The 20777-nt window shown below is 52.8% G+C and overlaps 11 protein-coding genes across 11 annotated transcripts; 8 read left to right on the forward strand and 3 right to left on the reverse strand.

The window, feature by feature from the left end:
- Positions 1–525: 525 nt before the first annotated feature.
- Positions 526–2181, reverse strand: BDW74DRAFT_172973 (uncharacterized protein; the record flags this gene model as incomplete). Its single annotated transcript, XM_073727707.1, has 4 exons — positions 526–655; positions 712–1081; positions 1129–1420; positions 1474–2181. The coding sequence occupies 4 exons, from the start codon at positions 2179–2181 to the stop codon at positions 526–528; spliced, it is 1500 nt and encodes a 499-aa protein (XP_073590238.1).
- Positions 2182–5124: 2943 nt separating this feature from the next.
- Positions 5125–5887, forward strand: BDW74DRAFT_9116 (uncharacterized protein). Its single transcript, XM_073734055.1, has one exon. It carries the CDS (start codon positions 5228–5230, stop codon positions 5681–5683), a length of 456 nt encoding a protein of 151 aa, XP_073590239.1. The 5' UTR covers positions 5125–5227; the 3' UTR covers positions 5684–5887.
- A 93-nt stretch (positions 5888–5980) lies between these two features.
- On the forward strand, positions 5981–7102 carry BDW74DRAFT_143050 (GPI anchored serine-rich protein). Its single transcript, XM_073722815.1, has 2 exons — positions 5981–6609; positions 6662–7102. The coding sequence occupies exons 1-2, from the start codon at positions 6092–6094 to the stop codon at positions 6762–6764; spliced, it is 621 nt and encodes a 206-aa protein (XP_073590240.1). The 5' UTR covers positions 5981–6091; the 3' UTR covers positions 6765–7102.
- Positions 7072–7732, forward strand: BDW74DRAFT_143051 (uncharacterized protein). Its single transcript, XM_073722816.1, has one exon. The coding sequence runs from the start codon at positions 7414–7416 to the stop codon at positions 7615–7617; it is 204 nt and encodes a 67-aa protein (XP_073590241.1). The 5' UTR covers positions 7072–7413; the 3' UTR covers positions 7618–7732.
- A 7-nt stretch (positions 7733–7739) lies between these two features.
- Positions 7740–8378, forward strand: BDW74DRAFT_9129 (uncharacterized protein). Its single transcript, XM_073734064.1, has one exon. The coding sequence runs from the start codon at positions 7828–7830 to the stop codon at positions 8236–8238; it is 411 nt and encodes a 136-aa protein (XP_073590242.1). The 5' UTR covers positions 7740–7827; the 3' UTR covers positions 8239–8378.
- On the forward strand, positions 8379–9281 carry BDW74DRAFT_9130 (uncharacterized protein). The gene has a single exon (XM_073734065.1). It carries the CDS (start codon positions 8518–8520, stop codon positions 9235–9237), a length of 720 nt encoding a protein of 239 aa, XP_073590243.1. The 5' UTR covers positions 8379–8517; the 3' UTR covers positions 9238–9281.
- A 980-nt stretch (positions 9282–10261) lies between these two features.
- Positions 10262–12592, forward strand: BDW74DRAFT_9143 (DnaJ and TPR domain protein). The gene is made up of 3 exons (XM_073734067.1): positions 10262–10887; positions 10944–12105; positions 12162–12592. The coding sequence occupies exons 1-3, from the start codon at positions 10383–10385 to the stop codon at positions 12412–12414; spliced, it is 1920 nt and encodes a 639-aa protein (XP_073590244.1). The 5' UTR covers positions 10262–10382; the 3' UTR covers positions 12415–12592.
- BDW74DRAFT_9152 (uncharacterized protein) lies at positions 12162–13246 on the forward strand. The gene has a single exon (XM_073734068.1). The coding sequence runs from the start codon at positions 12517–12519 to the stop codon at positions 13060–13062; it is 546 nt and encodes a 181-aa protein (XP_073590245.1). The 5' UTR covers positions 12162–12516; the 3' UTR covers positions 13063–13246.
- A 105-nt stretch (positions 13247–13351) lies between these two features.
- On the reverse strand, positions 13352–15772 carry BDW74DRAFT_9136 (uncharacterized protein). Its single transcript, XM_073734066.1, has one exon. It carries the CDS (start codon positions 15664–15666, stop codon positions 13432–13434), a length of 2235 nt encoding a protein of 744 aa, XP_073590246.1. The 5' UTR covers positions 15667–15772; the 3' UTR covers positions 13352–13431.
- Positions 15773–16734: 962 nt separating this feature from the next.
- Positions 16735–17164, reverse strand: BDW74DRAFT_143058 (uncharacterized protein; the record flags this gene model as incomplete). The annotated part of the gene is made up of 1 exon (XM_073722817.1): positions 16735–17164. Exon 1 carries the CDS (start codon positions 16994–16996, stop codon positions 16736–16738), a length of 261 nt encoding a protein of 86 aa, XP_073590247.1. The 5' UTR covers positions 16997–17164.
- A 23-nt stretch (positions 17165–17187) lies between these two features.
- On the forward strand, positions 17188–20757 carry BDW74DRAFT_143059 (putative serine/threonine protein kinase). The gene is made up of 3 exons (XM_073722818.1): positions 17188–18366; positions 18418–18515; positions 18562–20757. The coding sequence occupies exons 1-3, from the start codon at positions 17466–17468 to the stop codon at positions 20524–20526; spliced, it is 2964 nt and encodes a 987-aa protein (XP_073590248.1). The 5' UTR covers positions 17188–17465; the 3' UTR covers positions 20527–20757.
- Positions 20758–20777: the final 20 nt, after the last annotated feature.

A 20777-nucleotide genomic window follows, 5' to 3' on the forward strand; every position in this document is an offset into this window, starting at 1 on the left:
GCATGGGTTGGTAAATAAGTAGCTACCAACCTCGGGTCACTAAACTCGTAGAAATGAAGTCCATCCATTAACCCATACCGAGGAGAAAACAAAAAGCCAAAGGGCTGTCGAGCTGTGTAGGTAGGCTAGACAGAGAAAAAAAGCGATACCACGGCACTGCAAGTGCAGTTGATCCAGGCTAGGCAACGATAGATATAAGTGAAACAGTAGCTAAACGAACAGCGATAGACGAAATGAAATGGTAAGCAAACCGAGATAGAAAAGCCGGACGAACGCTGATGCGAGTGATATCAATGAAAGACAGACAGTCATGCGGCAAATGATGAATGAATTCCGACTCCGTAGATCAAGAACGTGCAGAGACAAAGGGAGCGTCGTAGTCACAAATAAGATCGTATGCTTTTTGACATCCGGGTCAATCAGGGACCAGCCACTTGTAAAGCGTTAGAGGACCGTTGCGTCAAAAGACCGTTATATGTAAGAGGGATTGGTATTATAGAAGTTCAAAGCCGACGGTGTAGGGATTCATTCGTTCCAGCCCCACACCTGCTTCACGAAGTTTGCCATATTCACTTTTTTATTCTTCATGTCCAGTACCCAGGGATGTTCCAGCATCCGCCATGGTGTTGCTCTTCGTGGGGGTTCTTTCTCAAGGCTAATGATAACCATAATCAGCAGTGTTGAGGGTCAGTGTAAAGGGTGCGAACGTACCAGCATTCGATAAAGTACTTGAAGTTGTTGGACCACTTGATCCCGTTCTGGGGTTCGTCTTTTAGCTTGGGAATCGGCTGTCGCACGATATATGTCAGCAGATCAATCAACCCAGCACGAGGTTGCATCTCAGTTCCATCGGCAGGGAACGGGAAGCGATGTTGCGCAACTTCCAGCAACGTGACACCAAGGGACCAGACATCTGACGTGATGGTGTATGATTGTCCAGTAATTCTCTCTGGGGCCATGTAATATGAAGTGCCGATAAACGTATTCGCGTCCCCTTTAGTACCGAACTCTCCGCTAACACCGAAGTCACAGAGTTTCACCTGGCCGTTCCGGCAAAGGAGGATATTGGAAGGCTTGATATCTGCACATTATTAGCGACGTAGTGTTGGCTGGATGAAGTGAACGAACCTCGATGGATGATCTTTCTGCCATGGAGATATGTCAATCCGTTTAAGACTCCTTCCGCTACTTTGCCAAGCACCTTCTCCCCTGTTCGTCCACCAAGTTTCTTGACTTCCTTGTAGATACTGTCCAGACTGCCACCTTCGCAGAACTCCATCGCGATGGAAATAGTCCCAGTTGATTTATCCATAAATGCACCGTAGTATCGGCAAATGTGCTCTGAGGCGCAATCTTTGTTAAAATTGAGCTCTCGAATGATTTGCTTTTTCACATCGGGGTTCGGATCTGTCGTGATGATCTTTTAAAACGCAAGTCAGCCCAGCCGCCATTGAAAGCCATTTCGCAACTCACCTTCAAGGCAAATACGGTCTTCCCCTCCTTCAGTTTGCATCGTGTAACTGCTCCTCCTGCTCCTTCACCCAAACTGCCTAATTCAACGATTTTCTTCTGCTCGCTAGCAGCCAACCATGCTTGGTCATCCAAGTCCTCAACATCTAAAGCCCGACCCTTCTCCAGGCTTAGCTTGTCCAAGTCAGGGATCATGCTGTTGACGCTGTTCTCCCGTTCCATCTGCACGCCACCCTCGCGATCGGAATATACAGAACTGATCGCCGATGAAGGGTCTGGCGTTCCACCGTGTGGTTGTCGAAGACCTCCCATAGCGAATGACAGGTTGGAATAATTCGACGACGAAGCGGATGCAGGGCCACTGCCTTTTCCATCCAGGTGAGTAGAGCTGCTTGACCGCGAATGACCATTTGAATCGTTCAGTCCCGTCGTCGCCAACGGTGGGGGCATAGGTCGAACGCTTCTCTGGGGTGGAACGTCTTGGGTGCTGCCCATGGGAGTTGCGAGGCGTAGCTGGGGAGGAGCGGGGCGGCCAGAGGGACGTTGAGGCTGGGGCGCATCTGAAGCGATAGGGACGCCATTGCCGGCGACAGGACGACTTGTAGCGGAGGGCGGAATGCCCAGTGTAAGCTTGGGGGGCCGGGGGCTATTCGAGTTCCCGCGATTGCCCGGGACCGGAGCCTTGAGGAGGGGAACTGGCGAGGATGACATTGCGAGACTGTTTTGCCTCTCACCGGGCAAGAACAACTCGTTTGGATCCGTGATGGTAGCCAGATCGGCGGTTTGTTCGCTGGAGCTGAGGATTGGCTTGGGAAGGGAAGCGGAGCGGGGAGGAGTCGGATCAAAGAAGCGTGGCGCCAGACAGCGGTTGCTGGCAGCGAGGGGTCGGTGAAGGACGCAGGGCAAGGTAAAGGCTTATTATGCACAAAGCACGAGACAAAATGCGAACAGTCCAGATAAGGATGAGGGGCGAGAGGAGGGGATCGGAAGTGAAACGACAAGGGTCAGGCCAACAAGAGAGGGATCAAAGAAGGTAACAAATCCCCGGGAGCGAATGACCGAAGAGAAAGATTTATATGATAGCACAAAGTAAGCAAATGACGGCAGCGACGACGGCGAGAGACCGTCGAAGCGATCGATGGAAGAAACGATCGGAGAGAGCCCAGAGAGGGAGAGGAAGAGACGAGGAGGGCGAGAGGTGAGGCGAGGACGAGGGTCGGGGGCCGTTCAGTCAGGCGGTTAATTCGGCGTCCACGTTGGCTGCAGGCCGTATGGAATAATATGCAAGACGACCAACTGGCTCAGCTGGGCGCTTAATTGAGATCTGTCGATCGTATTTGTAGACTTTAGTTGTTGTAGTGAAGAGGATGACTCTTGGTCAATTCCTGAGGCCTCTCTGGTCGGTCTTTAGTAGGCGCTAGGCATCCATCAAAACTCTGACATTAAATCATCTCTTGACAGCTCGCGCTTGACAATTTATGACAGCAAAGCTGAGACACCAAGCCAGAGCTCAGAGGAACTTGTTTCACTGCTGGAGTCGCAATTGTGGCTTTACTCTCTTTCCCCCCACTGACTGCGCCTCAATCTCCAGCACGACGGTGATCAAACACGTCAAAATTAGTATAGAGTAAACAGCTATGGAGTAGTCAGGAATAATAATAGATACATGAATAACCCGCAGGCTCTATTTGCAGCGTACCTTGTTGAAGGCAGTCATTGCAGGGAAAGTAGTCTAAGTGGCCTAACAATAGTAATCCTGGAGTGATAATACTGGATCGAGCACGAGGCACCTGGACTGCGATGGTCAGCCTTGTGAGGCCAAGCATTCCCTGGCTCCAGCTGATCGGTCTGTGCCTTTGTCCTACTCCTCACTAGTCACTCCTGCGAACTACAACAACAGGTGATATCATTACGGAGTCTACCCAGGTCAATAACCATCGCTAGTTGACATCTGAGACACGGATACCGGCAGTCGGCACTCCATCATCGCGCAGGGATACCGTCATCGATGATGATGGCCAGCCTCACTCTCCCGATCTCGTCCCCCAATGAAGAATATCAACTGCGGCGCTGAATGATCGAGCAGGGCCCATTCTGGCTCCGAATTATTCGTACCTGAAGATCACGCGACTTGCTATAACCTCGCCGCACATCCTCTGCCAGATACTTCACTGTGCCCTCTACATCTTGGCCTTCGATTCCATAGCTCGTGCTCGCTGCTTGCTGATTATTCGGAACTCGTGAGCAATTGGGCATAGAACTGCAGGAGTAGACGCGCGGCGAAGGACGATCCTCCTGCGCTGATCTCCACACGATCCGATCAGTCGTTGTCAATCGGCTCTGACGAGTAGTCTTCCACGTGACCTCTGGTCTTGAAGTTGAGCAAGCACCTCGGTAGAGTAGTGGCACCATGAGAAAAAAATCATGGGATTCAGGCCGTCGCCATCCAGCAACCACACTAGAATTTGTTATGGTCCTCAGAATAGACGACGAGATAACGGCAGAAACCAACTTCCCAACCTAGGGGTGATCAGTGCTCAGGAGTCGAACAGAACCCTTTGAACCTTCCTCTTCAGAATCCTAACTGCAAGCCATCAACCCCTGATTGACATGCGAGCATGGACTCGACTCGTGGTTCTCGCGAGTCCTCGGATCTGGACTCCACGATGGCACTTAAGAGTTGGCGATATATTGACGGTTACTAAGAATAACAACTTACAAGCCACTCACTGCCACACCCTTGTCTATTCCTGACACTTCGCAGAGTTGACGGCATTCTCACTTTAGCTCCCTAGCCACAGCGCAATTCGATCAGAGTGAAGTTGCGAACCGCTCCCCTGATGATCGGTGGAGCTTGGACATTCTTCCTTCGTTTATCGCGAACATATGCGGTCTTCATGAACCATGAGCCCTCAGCCTTGATTCGCGTAACGAGGTACCACCCGTTGGGGTCGACTTCATGGCCCAGATCGTTCCTTACTTTTATGGCGCGCCGCCAGGGGCGTCTGCCAAGAATGAATAGATGACATCCAAAGTCCAAACTCAGCAGCTAGACGAAAATTCGGTGAAGCCTTCGGGCTCCGAGGTCGTCCCGACTCAGAAGATAGTAGCCGCGATGGCCTATGCTGGCCTATCACCTCCAGCGTGCAGCAGGAACTCGAATACGGAGTAATCTAATGATAGTCGGCATACTCCGTAGCAGCGACCCAGCACGACTTTTCCACTAAGCTTTAATTAAGCAATCAATATAGGAAAGAAGCGCACCAAGGCCTGTCTGACCAATCGCCAAGCTCGATGGCAGCCTAAAATATGAAACCTCATTATTGTTCATTTACGCTCAACTCGAGTCATTGTCACTCCGTGTCCGCGGTGTGCCCTCTGTATAGGATTCGACGGTCGAAACTGAGAGAATAACTCCTGATACCGAGGGCCGCAGTTCGCTGCATACGCAGGACCTTTTACTGTTTTGAATTCGGTTTCAATATTGCTCACACTGATGCCTTGATTCAAAACTTCACTGCAGCGGTTGAAGCGGGGGTCAACCTGGAACATGGCCTGGGCTCCATGTTTCTGCTGCCCCGTTGCAAACCCTCTTCCGTGTGGGCTCCTCCAACGGACATGACGGTGCTTCGGCGGTCATTCCGAATCACGAATTACCTGTTTAGTCAGTCCTGCGTGGTGTCTAACCTCTTGCGCTGTGATAATCTTGCAAGGGAAGATTCAATTGTTGTGGTGCCCCCATTCAGATGTGATAAAAATGGCAGCACAGAGCCAGGGGAAAGCGGAGGCAAGTGGCTGTCTCGGTGCGATTGGCCAGACAGGAAGATGGCAAAATCAAGAGTGGACTGCTGTGGGGGCGGGAGTAATCAATGGCGTCAGGAACGGAGTTTCAACATCCAGGCCAAGCAAGGTGATTGGCCAAGTTACAGCGATGAAACACACGCCAAGCCCGCACGCACAACGCTTCTCTCCTGAGATGAGACGGTCAGGTTCGGAACATGGAGTAAGGCTGAACAAATCAGAATCTGTAACAGCATGCTCACGATACAGTCGTCGTGTACCAACCTACGAAAGAAAGATAAGGCAGAGGGAATACAGAGCCATCTCAGGTGAATTCGTCATGGTTGAATACCCGCTCCAAACGGCATTCAGCACCCCAAGGAAGGAACTGATAGACACGATCAACACGGGATTGTCTGGTTCGTGGGAATAGGAGAGAGACAACAAAGCGCGACTAACACTCTCATAGGCGACTAGTCGCCTAGCAGCCCGGTAGTCATGGAGCAACAGCCAACCAGCTGCGACGGCCTCGTTTATTCAGGGGCACACCGCTGTGACCTGCTCCCCACCCGGGCTCCCCTTTGCCGATTGCTGTCCCTGGAAGGATCTCCCAGGCTTAATCTCCCACACGATACAAAGGCCCCCGGCTCCCCTGTCCTCTCGTTCGTTTCTATCCTTCTTTCTTCCCCAAGTCCAGACTTCGTCCCTGCTTGAAGCAATCACAACCACTTGACTTCGGTCGTCCAGTCTTTTTACAACCAACTAACCACATTCTTTACAACCCCACCTCCACAACAACTACCTTGACGGTTTTTTCGTTGAACGACCCAAATCAATCACTATGCGTTTCTCCGCTGCTGCTGTTGCTCTCTTCGCCGGTCTGACCGTTGCTCTCCCCGGTGGTGACATCGAGACTATCTACCAGACCGAGGAGGTCACCATCACCTCCTGCGCTCCCACCGTCACCGACTGCCCCGGACGCACCACCACCACTCCCGTCCCTGTCGAGACCACCGTTGTCCCTACCGGCACTGAGACCGCCTCTGTCCCCACTGAGACTGCTTCCGAGTCTGAGACTCCTGCTGTTCCCACTGGCGAATCCCCCGTCGAGGCCTCCAGCAGCGTTGTTCCCCCTGCTGAGACCCCCAGCGTCCCTGAGCAGCCTGCTGTTCCTTCGCAGCCCGCTCCTGAGCAGCCCGAGCAGCCCTCTACCTCCGTCATCGCTGTGACCACCTGCATTCCCACCGTTACCTACTCTACCGTCACCGTCACCCCCACCGGTGCCGCTACCACCTCCAAGCCTGTCATCCCCGCTGTCCCCACTGGCACCTCCCCCGTTGAGGCCGGCGGCAGCTCTACGTGAGTTCCCTACCCCATATTCTGTTGCGAGCCGCATTTTAACGTATAACAGTCCCTCTCCTTCTCCCCCCACCTTCACCGGTGCCGCTAGCGCTGTCACCAACTCCTTCGGCTTCGCTGGTGCCGCTGCCGTCGCTGCTTTCTTCCTGGCTTAGATTCCCTTCACTTCATGTCAATAGTCTAGCCCTGGGTGACTCGTGAATCGAGCGGTCATGGTTTTCCGTGGCTGGTGATGCATGGGGGTGCAGAGTCCGGGGCGTCGTTCAAATTTTTCTAGTTGTGGTTTGGGGAGAGTAATCTGATTCTTCAGTCTTATATTACTATCTCTTTGATTTCTTGATCTTCTCTTTGGCTTGCCGGATTGCTTCGGAGTTTGTGAAGCTCAGTCTTGGTGGCTGGATACGACTTAATGTAAACCATGAACGTCCTTCACATCGGGTCAATTCTTCGAAGTAATACTATAGGTAATCTTAATCATAATTCATTGAACTGATTTGTTGAATTTAGAGACATTTGTAGACTTTTCCTCGGCTTCCGACCATGTAGAAGCAAAGGCACTTGCTTATCTGATAATCCTTGCGCTTACAATCAGCGATTCATCTCAGTTATCCTCCCACAACTTCCCTTACTGAAGACCTGGCTGTTTTCAGCTGAGGATTTATTCATGCCCCTGCGCCCAAGCTTAAATTGCTACCCTATCCCCAGTAGTCGAAGCTTCGGCCGTTTTCACTTTGTCTGGTTAGCAGGAAAGGCTTGTTTTTCGTGTTTGTCGGAGTTGCCCAACGATCGTTCGCAGATGAGTTCATGAAAGAACCTTTTTATGGAGCTTGGGGGCCCGTCAGGCCTATATATATCACCGCCATTGTCTCGCTATCGATTACTGCATCCGGGAACCTGGGTTACAGGGTCTTTATGTTTTTTCATGGATCTCGGCGACGTCATACAATAATCTCAAATCATGAGCAGGGAGAGATGATAAGTCTGATCCTCTTATGCGACAGAAATTAACCAGAAACAGCAACATGGCGCGGTTGCGCTGACAAAGAAGTCAAGGCAGAGGTAGCGGTGGCAGTGTTGCTGCGGTCTCTGGTCCCCTCTTTGTCCAAACACCACCTCGCATGCGCACAATCCAGACTCGGCGCTTGATGCTTCGATCGAGCTGCATGCTATTGGCCTTGTGGACCAGCTTTCTGTCTAACGGATCCTCTGCCCTATGATATGCATACGATGGCAACAAAGACGACAATAATGGAATTGCAGTTGATAATCTTCCGGCTTCCGACCCAGATCAAAGGATTCGGGGGCCAAGTGTATCCAGCGGGGCAACTTTCCCAGTGTCACCACTTCGCTTCGCCTTCTCATGCTACGGTACGGGGTACTTGTCCGCTGTTCACGGGCGATGTGTTGACTCTCAATTCCGAAGGGCCCCAGTCGCGCGTTCCCCGAAACCAACATCAAATCTCCGAGGGTTCCTTGGCCCATTGTCTCCCAATCGATCATGGAATTCGGCCCCGGATAGGGCGGCGCAGCGTCTGGCGGCTGTTGTATGGGGTGTGCTCCATCGCTCCTTTGTTGGCCTCATGCTCAAAGACCGCAGCACCGCCTCGGAAGTCAGGCACCCTTCGATAAATATGAACCCTTGTCACGCCTTACGGGATAAGCTAGGAGTTCTCCATCTTTATTTTTCTAAAGACGATCGGATCAAGTGATACACTTCGTGTGGCGATCCACTCGTGATCGTATTCCTGTCTATATTCTTGGTTCGTTCTCGTACTCGTCTGGTGCCCGGTTCCATTCAAACAAGCTACTCCGCTTGGTTCGCGTCTTCATACCCATAACAGAGGTGGTCTCTGCTCTCTCTTGCTGGCCTTTGTCCTTTCGCCTTCTCCTCTCGCATGTACCGCAACAATGGATCTCTCCTCGCTAGAAGGCCCTCCAATTGCGGACGCCAGGTTCTCCAATCCCGCTCAAAGCGCCGCCAATATCCCTCAGATTCGGTTCGATACCACATTCAGTCCTGTGAGCCCGCTGGGACCGAACAATAGCTGGGACCTTCCCCCGCGGCCCGCCTCCACCAGCGCCATTCCCCCCCGCAACAAGTACTCGAATACGTCGTCCAATGAATTCTGGCAAAGCATGCATCCCAACGTTACCGAAAGAAGGTTCCGTACGCCTCCGAACCAGACCCTTAACCCTGAGTTATCCCGAGGAGTCTCCCACTTTACTACTACAACTACCCTATCGCCAACACCGCGGTCTTCGCGACCTCATTCGAACAGCGTATCAACTCCCCACCAGCTGGTTTGGGTGGAAAGCGAGCAGATATGGATTGTGACAGCGCGGACAACGAGCCCTACACCTGCGCTGCATGAACGACCCCGGTCTTCGTCGTCTAACCCAGGGCCAAGTGGAGGAACGTCCTCGTTATCTCGTTCCCGACACATGAACCGATACTCTTCGGCTGATTTTCTGACGGATACCGATCTTGACGATCTCCCTCCTCCTTATGAGCAGCATGTCTTCGACCAACCCTTAGGGCCTATATTACCCGCTGTTACGAGAGTACGTCCTGAGGAATTGCCTCATCGAGGATCTCGGTGGGCGGCCATCGGACGAAGAGTTACATGAAGCCCTGCACTGAAAGCCAGGGTGTGGGATATTGAGAGGCCCATTGCTTGGACATTTGCGAAAGAAAATGAACCCGCTCTCCGCCGCATCAAGTCAATACGAGCCGTGGTCCGGGAAGTCTGGCTAGCCCAGGCACTTCCGAGCTTGCCACCACCGAGATCAGGATCTGCGTCCGGCCGAATCGCCACGCACATTCAGCAGGAATGGCAATGAGTGCGATTGATCTTTGGAGGTTGGGTTTTATGGGAATGACCTCATCTGGTCTAGATGCCTGAGGCATATACTACGTACACAATGTACGATTTTTGTTTATATTAGCGAGCGTATGGAGAGGATATTTGGTTTTACTCTCGGTGTTGGCGTACAGGTTTAGATTAAGATACCTCGATTGCACCAATTATTGGGTGTGATTCATCATTTGTCTTCAATTTCTGTGTTGGTCTGACATCTTGGGTACACAATATATAAAACATCGGACTCGGACTCGGAATCGGGGTATATATGCCGTGCTACAATGTTTCAGGACGAACACAGCCTCATAATCTCATTTAACACCAATGTGTTATAATATCCAAAAGCAAATATACCTAAGAACAAGACAAAGGCCCATTGATGCACCTTGTCTTATACTCCACCAGCGAACAATCCGAACCGCTGGGGTTTGCAACGTCTTTCAGCGTCCAGCCAGCCAACCTTATGCTGAAGAGTCCACTGCCCACAAATCAGGCGCACAAGGAAAGAAGCTCATTCGGCAGATATGAGGCACGCTTCTGCAGGTGTCCAGGATGATAGGCACGAGCGGAAGTGCGTATGGGCGTGCTCGTGCAGTTGGTGAGAGCACACACGCTAAGCGCCAGCCTCCAGAATTCTTGTCCTGTCAACGACGCCGGCCGGACAACTATCGGAGTTCGATGAGTTTCTCTGACAGCTCAGAGAAGCGGGCCTGCTTTTAGATATCTGCGTGCTCTTTGTTCCTGTTCCTGTTCCTGTTCCTGTCCCTGTCCCTGTCCCTTCTCTTCTTCTTCCTCTTCTCTCCCTTTGTTGAGTTACTTGTAGATATCTGGATCGAGCGAGATAAATTCCACCGCCTTCGTTCATCTTCGATCGCCGCCAGCCAATCAGCGGCGTCCCTCCCCCCGTTGAAAATGGTCCATTCTAAGAGTTTCTTCGGCTTCTCTCGCTCTCACTCTACTCCCAATACCCAGAAGCAGAAGTCTTCCTCCTCCTCTTCTACTTCCTCCTCCAAGCCCCCCTCGAAATCTGCTTCGTCCCCCTCCAAATCCCACTCTCGCTCCTCCTCCTTCACCTCCGGCTCTGCTTTCACCGCGCGCCCGCGTAATTCTCATCGGCGCTCTCACGACCCCGACTCTCACCCGCTCAATCTTCCGCCCGACGAGCTTCGTCGCCTGTCAGCCATGGCCGCCGCCGCCGCCGATCCCCGCAGCTCTATGGACATTGACAGCAATGATCCCCGTCTGACCTCGTCCGAAGCCCCCCAGACCAACGGCGAGCAAACTCACGAGCAGAGTCCGACCCCGCCACCGCATCGGTCCACTGGTAACACAGACGAGGCCGACTCGTTCAAGTTGGCGGGCAACAAGTTTTTCAAAGACGGAAACTACAACCGCGCTATTGAAGAGTTCACAAAGGGTTGGTTCTGAGTCATACCCCGCCTGTTGCAGAATCGGGACGTTAACCACCAGCAGCAATTGAATTAAACCCCAACAACTCCATCTACCGATCAAACCGCGCTGCGGCGAACTTGGCCGCCCATAAGTACCTGGACGCCCTTGAGGATGCGGAACGAGCGGACGAGTTGGACCCCGGCAACAACAAGATTCTGCATAGGTTAAGCCGCACTCTGACTGCGCTGGGTCGCCCGGCCGAGGCCCTGGAGGTTCTCGACCGGATGCAACCCCCCGCTTCAGCGGCAGACCGACAGAACGCAGAGAAGATGCTCCGCTTCCTTAACCAGGCGAAGGAGACTCTGGCCGAGAACCGTGGTGTGTCGATGGTGGTGTTCTGCATTGATCAGGCTCGGCAACTCCTTGGGCATGGCGTAAAGGAACCTCGTGCTTGGAAGCTGTTGACGGCAGAGGCGCAATTGAAGATGGCGACAGGCAACTCCTTCGGGAAGGCCCAGGACATTGCCATTGACATGCTCCGAGAAAACAACCAGGACCCTGATGCGCTTTTGATTCGCGCGCGGGCCTACTACGGCCTGGGCGAGACTGAACAGGCGCTCAAGTCTCTCAAGATCTGTATCGGATTGGACCCTGATATGAAGCCGGCCATCAAGCTTCTTCGCATGCTCCAGAAGCTTACCCGCACAAAGGAAGACGGTAACAATGCTTTCAAGGCCAAGGACTACAACAAGGCGATCGAACTATACACAGAAGCGCTCAGCGTAGACGAGACGAACAAGGACATGAACGCCAAGATTCTTCAGAACCGTGCTCAGGCGTACATCAACCTGAAGGACTACGACGCGGCGATCAATGACTGCACGGAGGCTCTGCGGCTTGACCCCACTTACCTCAAAGCGCAGAAGATGCGCGCCAAGGCCCACGGTGGTGCCGGGAACTGGCAGGAGGCTGTCTCAGACTACAAGGCCGTTGCTGAGGCTAACCCTGGCGAGAAGGGTATCCGGGAGGAAATTCGCCGTGCCGAATTTGAGCTTAAGAAGGCGCAACGGAAAGACTACTACAAGATTCTTGGGGTTTCTAAGGACGCGTCGGAAACCGAACTCAAGAAGGCGTACCGCAAGCTGGCCATTAAGTACCATCCGGACAAGAACCGTGAGGGTGAGGCCGGTGATGAGAAGTTCAAGGAGATCGGCGAGGCTTACGAGACTCTCATTGATCCTCAGTATGTGTTTCCTTTACCCAAATCTTAAATTCCACAGTACTAATATACTATTACAGGAAGCGCGCCGCTTACGACAACGGTGATGACCTGATGGACCCCGCCGACATGTTCGGCGGCGGCGGTGGCTTCGGTGGCATGGGTGGTATGGGAGGTATGGGCGGAATGGGAGGCACCCACATTAACATCGACCCCAGCGTCCTCTTCAATATGATGAACGGCGGTGGCGGTGGTGGTTTCGCCTCTGCCGGCGGCGGCAACCCGTTCGGCGGCGGTCAGGCACGCGGATTCCCCGGCGGATTCCCGTTCTAAGTCATCCGTCCCGGCCTAGCCTCACGAGCGTCGTTCAGATCTGGACTGACCTATCCGCATCCTCGCCATGATTATCCTTCCATATCCCTCGATCACACTGCCATGTCTCAGTCATGTCACACGAAGCGATGCTCGATGAACGAATTGAAACGACGCCACACTGGGTATATCCACCTCTACACAAAAGTCAAGTCGAAAAAAGCAAAGCATGCATTCATACATGAGACCGGGCAAGGGATGATCCCTAGCCTAGCCACAACGAACTTCTTTTCTCTGCATCCGCATCCGCATCTGCATCCCACGGTGTCCTGTCATCTCTCGACTACCTATCCATCTTCATCCGTTCGCCAATATCATGCTTGCTTGTCTTGTCTTGTCTTGTCTTACCTTGCTTGCTATATACCGGCGCTACTTGCTTGCTTGCATGATCCAGATAGACTGTCTTCTCTTTCTTTCCTTTCCTTTCATATCTGTCTTCTTACTTTTCTTATCTCGAGTTGTCGCGGTCAGGTCTTGGATCCGGACAAGCAAGAACTTGAAGAACTGGTTTTTGTTTTTCCCCACCCCCATCCGTCCGAAATCGGATGGGCTGAGGGCTCGTTTTCGGCGTTTGTTATATACCTGGGTCTTCCTCTTTTTCGTTTTTAATCTATTGAAGAATAGGTTGGGAATGCGGTTGATGATTGTCATATGGATGAATATGAATATGAATCATTATGATGGTTACTTAGATGGATTACAATACGCAATTCAACGAACCGACCAGTACATGAGATATGAGTTTCTATATAAATCTTCTATGCGGTCCCCAAATATAGTTTGTTTCTTACGGTTGGGGATATACACGATTATATAAAGGCAAAATAGGTACAGGAGGGGATATATACATGCAAATTCATGTGAAAATATCAAGAGATGTGTCAATCGGCTGGGTTGTAATAGCAAGGCAAGAAATACCAAATCATTATTATCGAGCGTCAACATGTCATAAGAGAAGGAAATGATAGTAAGAAGAAATCAGTATCCAAGGCCAGAAAGGATGGTCCTTGTCTCTGCAAGAGCCATCCCGCATACGCCTAGGGCTCGGACCTGGCTACCTTTGCGGAGCCGCTGCAGTCCGAGGGCCACCTTCCAGCCCTCCGTTTCTTGAAGGACAAAGACGTATCGACGGCCCTCTTGATCGCGGATCGTGGCGCGGAGAACATGAAGTCCGCCGTAGAGATGGCTTTCTTTGTTGTTCGTGTTGCTTCCTTTGAAGCCTGGCGATGCGAGGCGGCAGGTATTCTTGCATACTTTGAGGAAGTTGGCCAGGTATGCGTCGGACTCCTCTGATGATGGTGCGTCGTTGGTACTGCGGCCGAAGAACGACTGGTTTGCTTTCTTGTCTTTTGCCTTTGGAGGCCCAACTTGTGGGCACCACACTTCGACTAGTTTCATTGTCCATGCTTTGACGTCCCATTCTCTCTGCGGGACGCCACGAACGTCGTCGTCAATAAACAGACCTTCTGTTGTGATGCGGAGGACGAGACCATCTGTCACCATGTTCTGACCTGAGACAAGTTGGGCAACGGGAGTGCGCAGGAATGCTTGGTTGAAGGCGTACACACCCCTGATGACAATTTTATCCGGATCCTTGGTCTCATAAACACCTCTGGTAGATGGCGGTGGTGTTGTGCGCGCCGTCGACTGCGATGGTGCGTAAGACGATTCTGAGTATACGGATCCTTGAGAGGCACCGTATGGTCGCCGAGGTCGATCGTAGGGGCGAAATGAGTATGCATCTTCCTCTGCCGCAGGTGCGCTAGCCTTTGACGGAGGCGCTGTCGGTTTCTTTGGTGAAGGAGTCCGGGGTGGTGGTGCCGATGCACTGGATACCTTGGAGGCTGTCGCTGCAGCTTCTCTCGCGGCCGCTTCCTGTGCATCGCGAGCCTTCTTCTCCGCATATTTCTTTGCAGCAGCCTCCTTGAGGGCCGCAAATTTAGCATCAGCTTCCTTCTTTGCAGCAGCCTTCGCAGCCGCTTCCTTCTCTGCGGCCTCCTTCTCCGCCTTGGCCTTTGCTTCTGCTTCTTCCTGTTCTCTCTTGGCCTTTGCTTCCGCCTCCTCCTTTTCCTTCTTCGCTTTTGCCTCGGCTTCCTCCTTTCTCTGCTTGGCTCTTGCTTCTGCTGCCTCTCGTGCAGCTCGCATTCGAGCCTCTACTTCTCTTTTGCGAGCTTCGGCAGCGATTTTCTCAGCCTTGGCTTTTGCTTCGGCAGCCTCACGCTCCAACCGTGCGCGATGCTCCGCTGCTTCCTTTTCTGCTTGCATCTTCGCTTCCCTGGCAGCTGCTTCTCTCGCGGCCGCCATTTCTCTCTCCAATTGTTCTCTGCGCTCACGCAGCTCTTTTTCCATTTTCTCTCTTTCTCGCTGTCTCTCTTTCTCTCGCGCTTCTGCTTCCCGTTTTCTCTTAAACTCTTCCATCTTTCGTCGTAGATCCTCCTTCCGTCTTGTTTCCTCCCGAGCCTTCTCCCAGTCTTCCGCAGTTTGTGGTTTACTTTCGCTCTGAGGGCCAGAATCCGTCGGCTTGGTACCAGTGCCACCCGGATTGGGACCTGGGGGTGGACCAGGATCAGGTTTGGTGGTGTTCGGATTTGGACCAGGAGTAGTCTGCGGTGGCGGCTCATCATTAGCCCTATACTGATTCCCCGAATACTGGTTGTCTGGTGGGGGCCCACCAGCGAAGTTTCCGCTGTAATTACCCTGTTGATGTGATCCTCCAGCTCGACCCCCGAAGGTTCCTCCTCTTGAGTAGTTTGCTCCGCCACCCGCTGCACCATTCGCACCCGATGCACCCGGTCCACCAGGTCCAGACCAGTTGGACCCAAATCCAGGTCCTGGTCGAGGGGTTCCACCGGTGCCCGCTTGATAGTTGCCGAATGCCCATCCTCCCAGCCCTACAACGCCAACAGCGAGGATAGCAATGCCAGTCCCTCCGCCGCTGGCCACGGTCGTCGCATACCATAGCTTCACCACCGGAGCCAAGGTCATCCATACATAGACCGCCACCAGCGCGCAGGCAGCGCCGGCGATAAAGCTATTTCGCTGGCATTGTAACGATGGGAGGTAAAGGAATCCAGAGCCCGCAGAATGTGGAGGTATTATGAAGATATCGTAATTTCCTTGGGGTAGATCTGATGCCTTTCGGTACTCGCCGTGTGTGGTGTTTGGCTTCTCGCCATGGGGAGGCGGCGGAGGCGGCGGACCTTCGCCGTCCATTCTTCACAGTATTGGGATGTAGCAAGCGAATTGATTTGTCCAGCGTTGACCTCGCGATACGGTCCAATGGAGCAGACCGTAACCCGACTTCTGCCCACCGCGACTATTGTGTAATCGACAGGATCTGGCACGTAACGGATAAAGAAGCGTTCATGTTCGTTGTGGCATAGGATTGGCACTGAGTCGTGTCTCAGCGCTTGTTTTGAGCGGCGTCAGCACGGACAAGGAGTCAGTTTTCTATCGTAAGGATAGCAATAATGATATGCTAGGGATAGATATCTAAGAAGGAATAATGAGGGGGAAGGTGGAGAAGAGATGGGGGCGGATGAACACACGGAGAGAGAGGAAAACAAAGTGGGATGGGAGAGAAGTTGAAGGAAGGCGGCAACAACAGCAGTTGCGAGCGCAGATGCAGGATCAGCGCTAACGCTCAAGTGGCCACGAAAGCAGCCAAAGCCGTTGGCCTGCTGGAGGAACAGGTGGCAGAAGGATCCTGTTCTCCAATTGGCAACGACTCGATCTGGCCATGTTTTGTTTTTCGGATAGCTGCAGACGGCCCATCTCACAGAATAACCATGCAACACTGTTTATCAACACCCGCCTTTGTTCCTCGAGGATGAATCGCGCATGCTTACTCGGTACCATTGATAATCTGAGACAATGCATTGCGACCAGCTCTGAATATTTTTTCCGCATCTTATCGATCTACTCCGTATAGTATAGCTTTCATGATGCCCCCATTCCGGCCTTGTTTCGACTACGCATTCCACCCAGTAGTAAACTGGCCGATCCTGATCACGGGTCAAAGCGCGGATTACAGCTCGCACTGACTCTCCAAGTTGTAACAGTCTCTGTAACTCTGTCCTACAACGCGTTTACACGAACACAGAGCCCTGGAAGAGAGCAAACGCTTCTGACGGTTTCTATGGAGTTATTTGTTTTGGTTTATTTGTTTCCAGTCTAGCGTGCTGCGCCATGATTGGCCCTCACTTCCTGACATAATCTTTATGCCCCAGGCTGTTGTCTGGCGGGTGATCGCCAATGAGTCAGGGAGTGGGAGTTGAGGCTCTTACACAATGACAATACTCTGTATATAACAAAGATATCTCGTGATATTGATGTATGATAGTCTTTGGAAGAGTGCCTTTAGTAGAATCCTTGCATGACTCGGGCCTGTGATTTGTGACATCATTCCGAGACATCCCATGACTGGGGCTGGACGCTGTCTCAAATTATTGTACACTGATACGTCGATGCTATGACCCGGTTCGCAGGGGCAGAGTACAAACCTATACTCCGTAGACAAAAGCATCGCGGTACTCCGTAGCATATCCCAAGGGATCTCCCTATTGTGGAACAAAAGAGAACCCTCCGGCCAGGGGCGAGTCACATGACCACCGTACCTCTGTACCTGAGGCACCGCATCGGAGGCTGAACCGCAAACACCGCTCCGACCAGGACTGAGATTCTGCGCATCTCCTCGGTTTCGGCGTCAGGAGTCACCGTCCTGATTCCTCCGCTTTTGCTTTCGCTTACTATATACCACCTCTCGCCCATTGACTGACCCCTGGGAGCTGTCAGGCACCGCCCCAACGTCACCGCCTCACCCCCGTTGAGCCCACCCCCCCGCCGACAACTGGCCTTTCTTCTATTTGCCTGCTCCGGAGTGCCCCAATATCCCTCGTTTGGGTCAGAATATCTTGTTCGTCTTCTCTATGCAGCAACGGTGGTCACGCTCGCGCCCATTTTAATCTCGACACTCTACCCCACGGGGTTCAACCCTTTCCTCCCTCCCCACCATGGCCTCCTATCATTCTCAGCCATATCAGAGCCATGCCGCCCAGCCCCGGACAGTTCCTTCATACAATCCGGTTGCCGCGTTGAATGCCCCCGCTGGCACCTTCCTACCGAATACCAAAGTCCAGGTTGGTAGCCACCGAGTGGTCGTCGAGAAATACCTCTCTGAAGGAGGATTCGCCCATGTCTACGTCGTACGCCTTTCGCAACCCGTGGATGGCTCCGACAAGGCAGTCCTGAAGCGGGTGGCCGTTCCGGATAAATCTGCGCTTGCCAACATGCGCACCGAGGTCGAGACGATGAAAAAGCTCAAGGGCCACCGCCATATTGTTAAGTACATCGACTCTCATGCGTCCCAACTCAAAGCCGGTGGATACGAGGTGTTTCTTCTGATGGAATACTGTGCGGGTGGTGGATTGATTGATTTTATGAATACGCGATTGCAAAACCGCCTGACGGAGCCGGAGATTATTAAGATCTTCTCCGATGTCGCCGAAGGTGTTGCTTGTATGCATTACCTCAAGCCTCCCCTACTGCACCGAGATCTGAAGGTGGAGAACGTTCTCATTTCTCAACATGGCAATTCCGTCATCTACAAGGTCTGTGATTTTGGGTCTGCTGCTCCGCCACGCCCTGCCGCTACTTCGGCTGCAGAAGGGCGCCTGATCGAGGACGATGTACAACGGCATACGACCTTGCAATACCGAAGTCCGGAGATGATTGACGTGTATCGCAAACAGCCGATTGATGAGAAGAGCGATATATGGGCGCTGGGAGTCCTCTTGTACAAGCTCTGCTACTACACTACACCGTTCGAAGAGGTTGGACAGATGGCTATTCTCAATGCCACCTACAAGTTTCCCTCGTATCCTCCATTCTCCAGCCGGCTGAAAATGCTCATTTGTGAGTACTTAATGTCCTTGTCAATTTCAAGTGTTCGCTAATCTCCTGCAGCGTCGATGCTCAAGGAGAGCGCGCAAAAGCGCCCGAACATATACCAGGTACTCCTTGAAGTCTGTCAAATGCAAGGAAGAGAAGTTCCAATCAAAGACGTACGGCTACCACCTATTATTATACGATGCAGACTGACAATATTAGATCTATGCCCATCGTTCGACATCGGAAGCGCGTCGATACCAGGAGCTTCCGCCATCTCCAACAGAAGCCCCGCAGCTTGGAGCCGTCTTCTCCCCGCCAATCCAGGAAACTCAAATAAACATCCCCGAAATTGCTCCGATGCGCCGTGGACGACCAACGAGACCCGATACTTCTCAGCACAACTCCGCTCGCCCAAGTCCGTCGCCCTTTCGCGGTGCATCCACAGATCCGTTCGCTGCGCTGGATGGCGGAAAACCACGAGAATCGGCCGACGAGTTTGCGGACAGGTTCCCCTCACTCGACCAATTCAATATTTTGCATGAGTCGAAAGGCAAATTTGATTTCGAGCCAACTGTTGCAGATCAGAACGAGGACGAAGGCCTTGCGCAAAGGCTCACTAACGCCCTCGCCGACGAGGCGTTTGCGAAGCGCTCGCCGCTACCGCGGGAAACTGCTTCGGAACCTGTTAGTGGCCGTCCACAGCCGCCGGCGGCCAAGGCTTCGTCGCCAGTAGAATACAGTCAATATCGCGATGACCCCTCACGGCAAGCACCGCTCTACCAACCGGCACCGCAAAGGCCAGCCATGGTCTCCACTGGCACCATGACCTCACCGCCGCAAAGCCCAGGACTGTCGGAGTTCAAACCGCCCAGCCGTCCAATCTACAGATTCCCATCGTCTGAACAACAGCAGCAAATCGCAGACGATGAGAAGAAGCAAACCAGGCCCGGCGTATCTCCTGTCATGTCTTCAAAGTTGGAACTGGATCCGAGAAAGTCATCAGACAGACTCTCTAATCTATCAGCGTCCCCGCAACCCTCAATGGAGGCTCTTCGACCGGAAGTTGACGATTCCTTGCATCGGTCGAGATCTGCCAACAATCGGTCTCGTCCCGTGTCGATTCATGCAGGCACCAAGTTTGAGCTTCCCCCGCGGACTGCGGATAGCGCTCGGTCGTCACTTGATTTGCCAAGATCACCCTATGATGGTGGATCGCCGCTGCAGCATGCACGAACTGAAGTAGACTATGACCGCAGTAACATTTCATCGGATGTGGATTATCTACGGGCCAAAGAGGAAGAATCTAATCGGAAACGCGAGAAGCGTTATAGCGGTAGCTCGTCGAAACATACAAAACGCTCCAGTCTCTCAACATTGTCTCTTTCCGGTACCAAGACACTGCTGGCCGGTCGGTTCGGTGACGCCTTCCGACGCTTCGAGGGTAGCCAGGACAACAAAGCTCAGTCCCCGGCCAAGGAAGATTTTCCCAGGCCGTTACTGTCTCCAGTACCGGGGTCTGAAACAGCTGGTGAACCCTCCGTCTATTCAGGTGATGATAATGATGATGACATCTCACCCGAGATGCGCCGTGAGCTCGAACGCCGCCGTCTCTCACAGGAAGAAAAACGCGTGGCAAATGCTGCCGCAGAATATCGCCGCCGCGTAGCCGAACGGGGGGAGGGAGGCCGGAGAGCGCCGACTGATGCGACCCGATCCCCTGCAATCCTTAATAGGGTACAGACTCTGCTCAGCGATGCCAGCAAGCCTCCACCTCCAAAGACAGCTACGGGGTATGGGAGGTTTACAGAAACTTCCGATCCTGCTTTGCAGGCGAAGCAGCCGGAGGTACAACCCCGACCGAGCACGCGGGGCGCAGCGCCTCCTTCAGTACCAAGGCAAGAAACATCCTCAGCCGGATATGCAGCCACGCAGCGTACAGGGCCGCGACCCGCAGCACCACCAAAGCCGCAGAGCCTTCGCGGCGGTAGTACTGGCACAGACCCCACCGAGCCCAACAGCTTTGACCGTCTCCAAAATCAGCACACGCAAGCAAACCCCACGAGCCCGGGTGAAGACTGGGAGACGAACTTTAGCCGCCGGTTCCCTAGTCTGTCCGGGCTGGAAATGGTCGAGACGGAGATTGAGGCCCCCAAATTCCCAGCCGTTCGGACGAAGGAGGTATAACCCTGCATATAATTCCCATCCTTCTGTTTAGATTAGCCATACATCGTTTGATTCTCAGCCACTTGGACTCTTGGTGCTCGGAGCGGGGTTGCATATCGCAGGAATCGACCATATCTGCTGTTGATGCTGGTCCTATAGATTGACTAGCTCTTAATGCCCGCGGTGTACATGTACCTTATAGCATATTTACGTATATATATCCATCGAGTTGAATTGATCCGCGAGTCATAATCTCTACTGTGCGTAACCTT

This window comes from Aspergillus multicolor, assembly GCF_047715735.1.
Source record: "Aspergillus multicolor strain CBS 133.54 unplaced genomic scaffold BDW74scaffold_1, whole genome shotgun sequence".
NCBI lineage: Eukaryota > Fungi > Ascomycota > Eurotiomycetes > Eurotiales > Aspergillaceae > Aspergillus > Aspergillus multicolor.

Excerpts from the sequence above, each read along its gene's own strand:
- BDW74DRAFT_9116 (XM_073734055.1), top strand. The coding sequence starts at position 5,228 with ATGGCAGCACAGAGCCAGGGGAAAGCGGAGGCAAGTGGCTGTCTCGGT.
- BDW74DRAFT_143050 (XM_073722815.1), top strand. The coding sequence starts at position 6,092 with ATGCGTTTCTCCGCTGCTGCTGTTGCTCTCTTCGCCGGTCTGACCGTT. Across the intron at positions 6,610-6,661 it reads GAGGCCGGCGGCAGCTCTAC|TCCCTCTCCTTCTCCCCCCA; the intron begins GTGAGTTCCCTA and ends AACGTATAACAG.
- BDW74DRAFT_143051 (XM_073722816.1), top strand. The coding sequence starts at position 7,414 with ATGAAAGAACCTTTTTATGGAGCTTGGGGGCCCGTCAGGCCTATATAT.
- BDW74DRAFT_9129 (XM_073734064.1), top strand. The coding sequence starts at position 7,828 with ATGCATACGATGGCAACAAAGACGACAATAATGGAATTGCAGTTGATA.
- BDW74DRAFT_9130 (XM_073734065.1), top strand. The coding sequence starts at position 8,518 with ATGGATCTCTCCTCGCTAGAAGGCCCTCCAATTGCGGACGCCAGGTTC.
- BDW74DRAFT_9143 (XM_073734067.1), top strand. The coding sequence starts at position 10,383 with ATGGTCCATTCTAAGAGTTTCTTCGGCTTCTCTCGCTCTCACTCTACT. Across the intron at positions 10,888-10,943 it reads TATTGAAGAGTTCACAAAGG|CAATTGAATTAAACCCCAAC; the intron begins GTTGGTTCTGAG and ends AACCACCAGCAG. Across the intron at positions 12,106-12,161 it reads GAGACTCTCATTGATCCTCA|GAAGCGCGCCGCTTACGACA; the intron begins GTATGTGTTTCC and ends ATACTATTACAG.
- BDW74DRAFT_9152 (XM_073734068.1), top strand. The coding sequence starts at position 12,517 with ATGTCTCAGTCATGTCACACGAAGCGATGCTCGATGAACGAATTGAAA.
- BDW74DRAFT_9136 (XM_073734066.1), bottom strand. The coding sequence starts at position 15,666 with ATGGACGGCGAAGGTCCGCCGCCTCCGCCGCCTCCCCATGGCGAGAAG.
- BDW74DRAFT_143059 (XM_073722818.1), top strand. The coding sequence starts at position 17,466 with ATGGCCTCCTATCATTCTCAGCCATATCAGAGCCATGCCGCCCAGCCC. Across the intron at positions 18,367-18,417 it reads CCGGCTGAAAATGCTCATTT|CGTCGATGCTCAAGGAGAGC; the intron begins GTGAGTACTTAA and ends AATCTCCTGCAG. Across the intron at positions 18,516-18,561 it reads GAGAAGTTCCAATCAAAGAC|ATCTATGCCCATCGTTCGAC; the intron begins GTACGGCTACCA and ends TGACAATATTAG.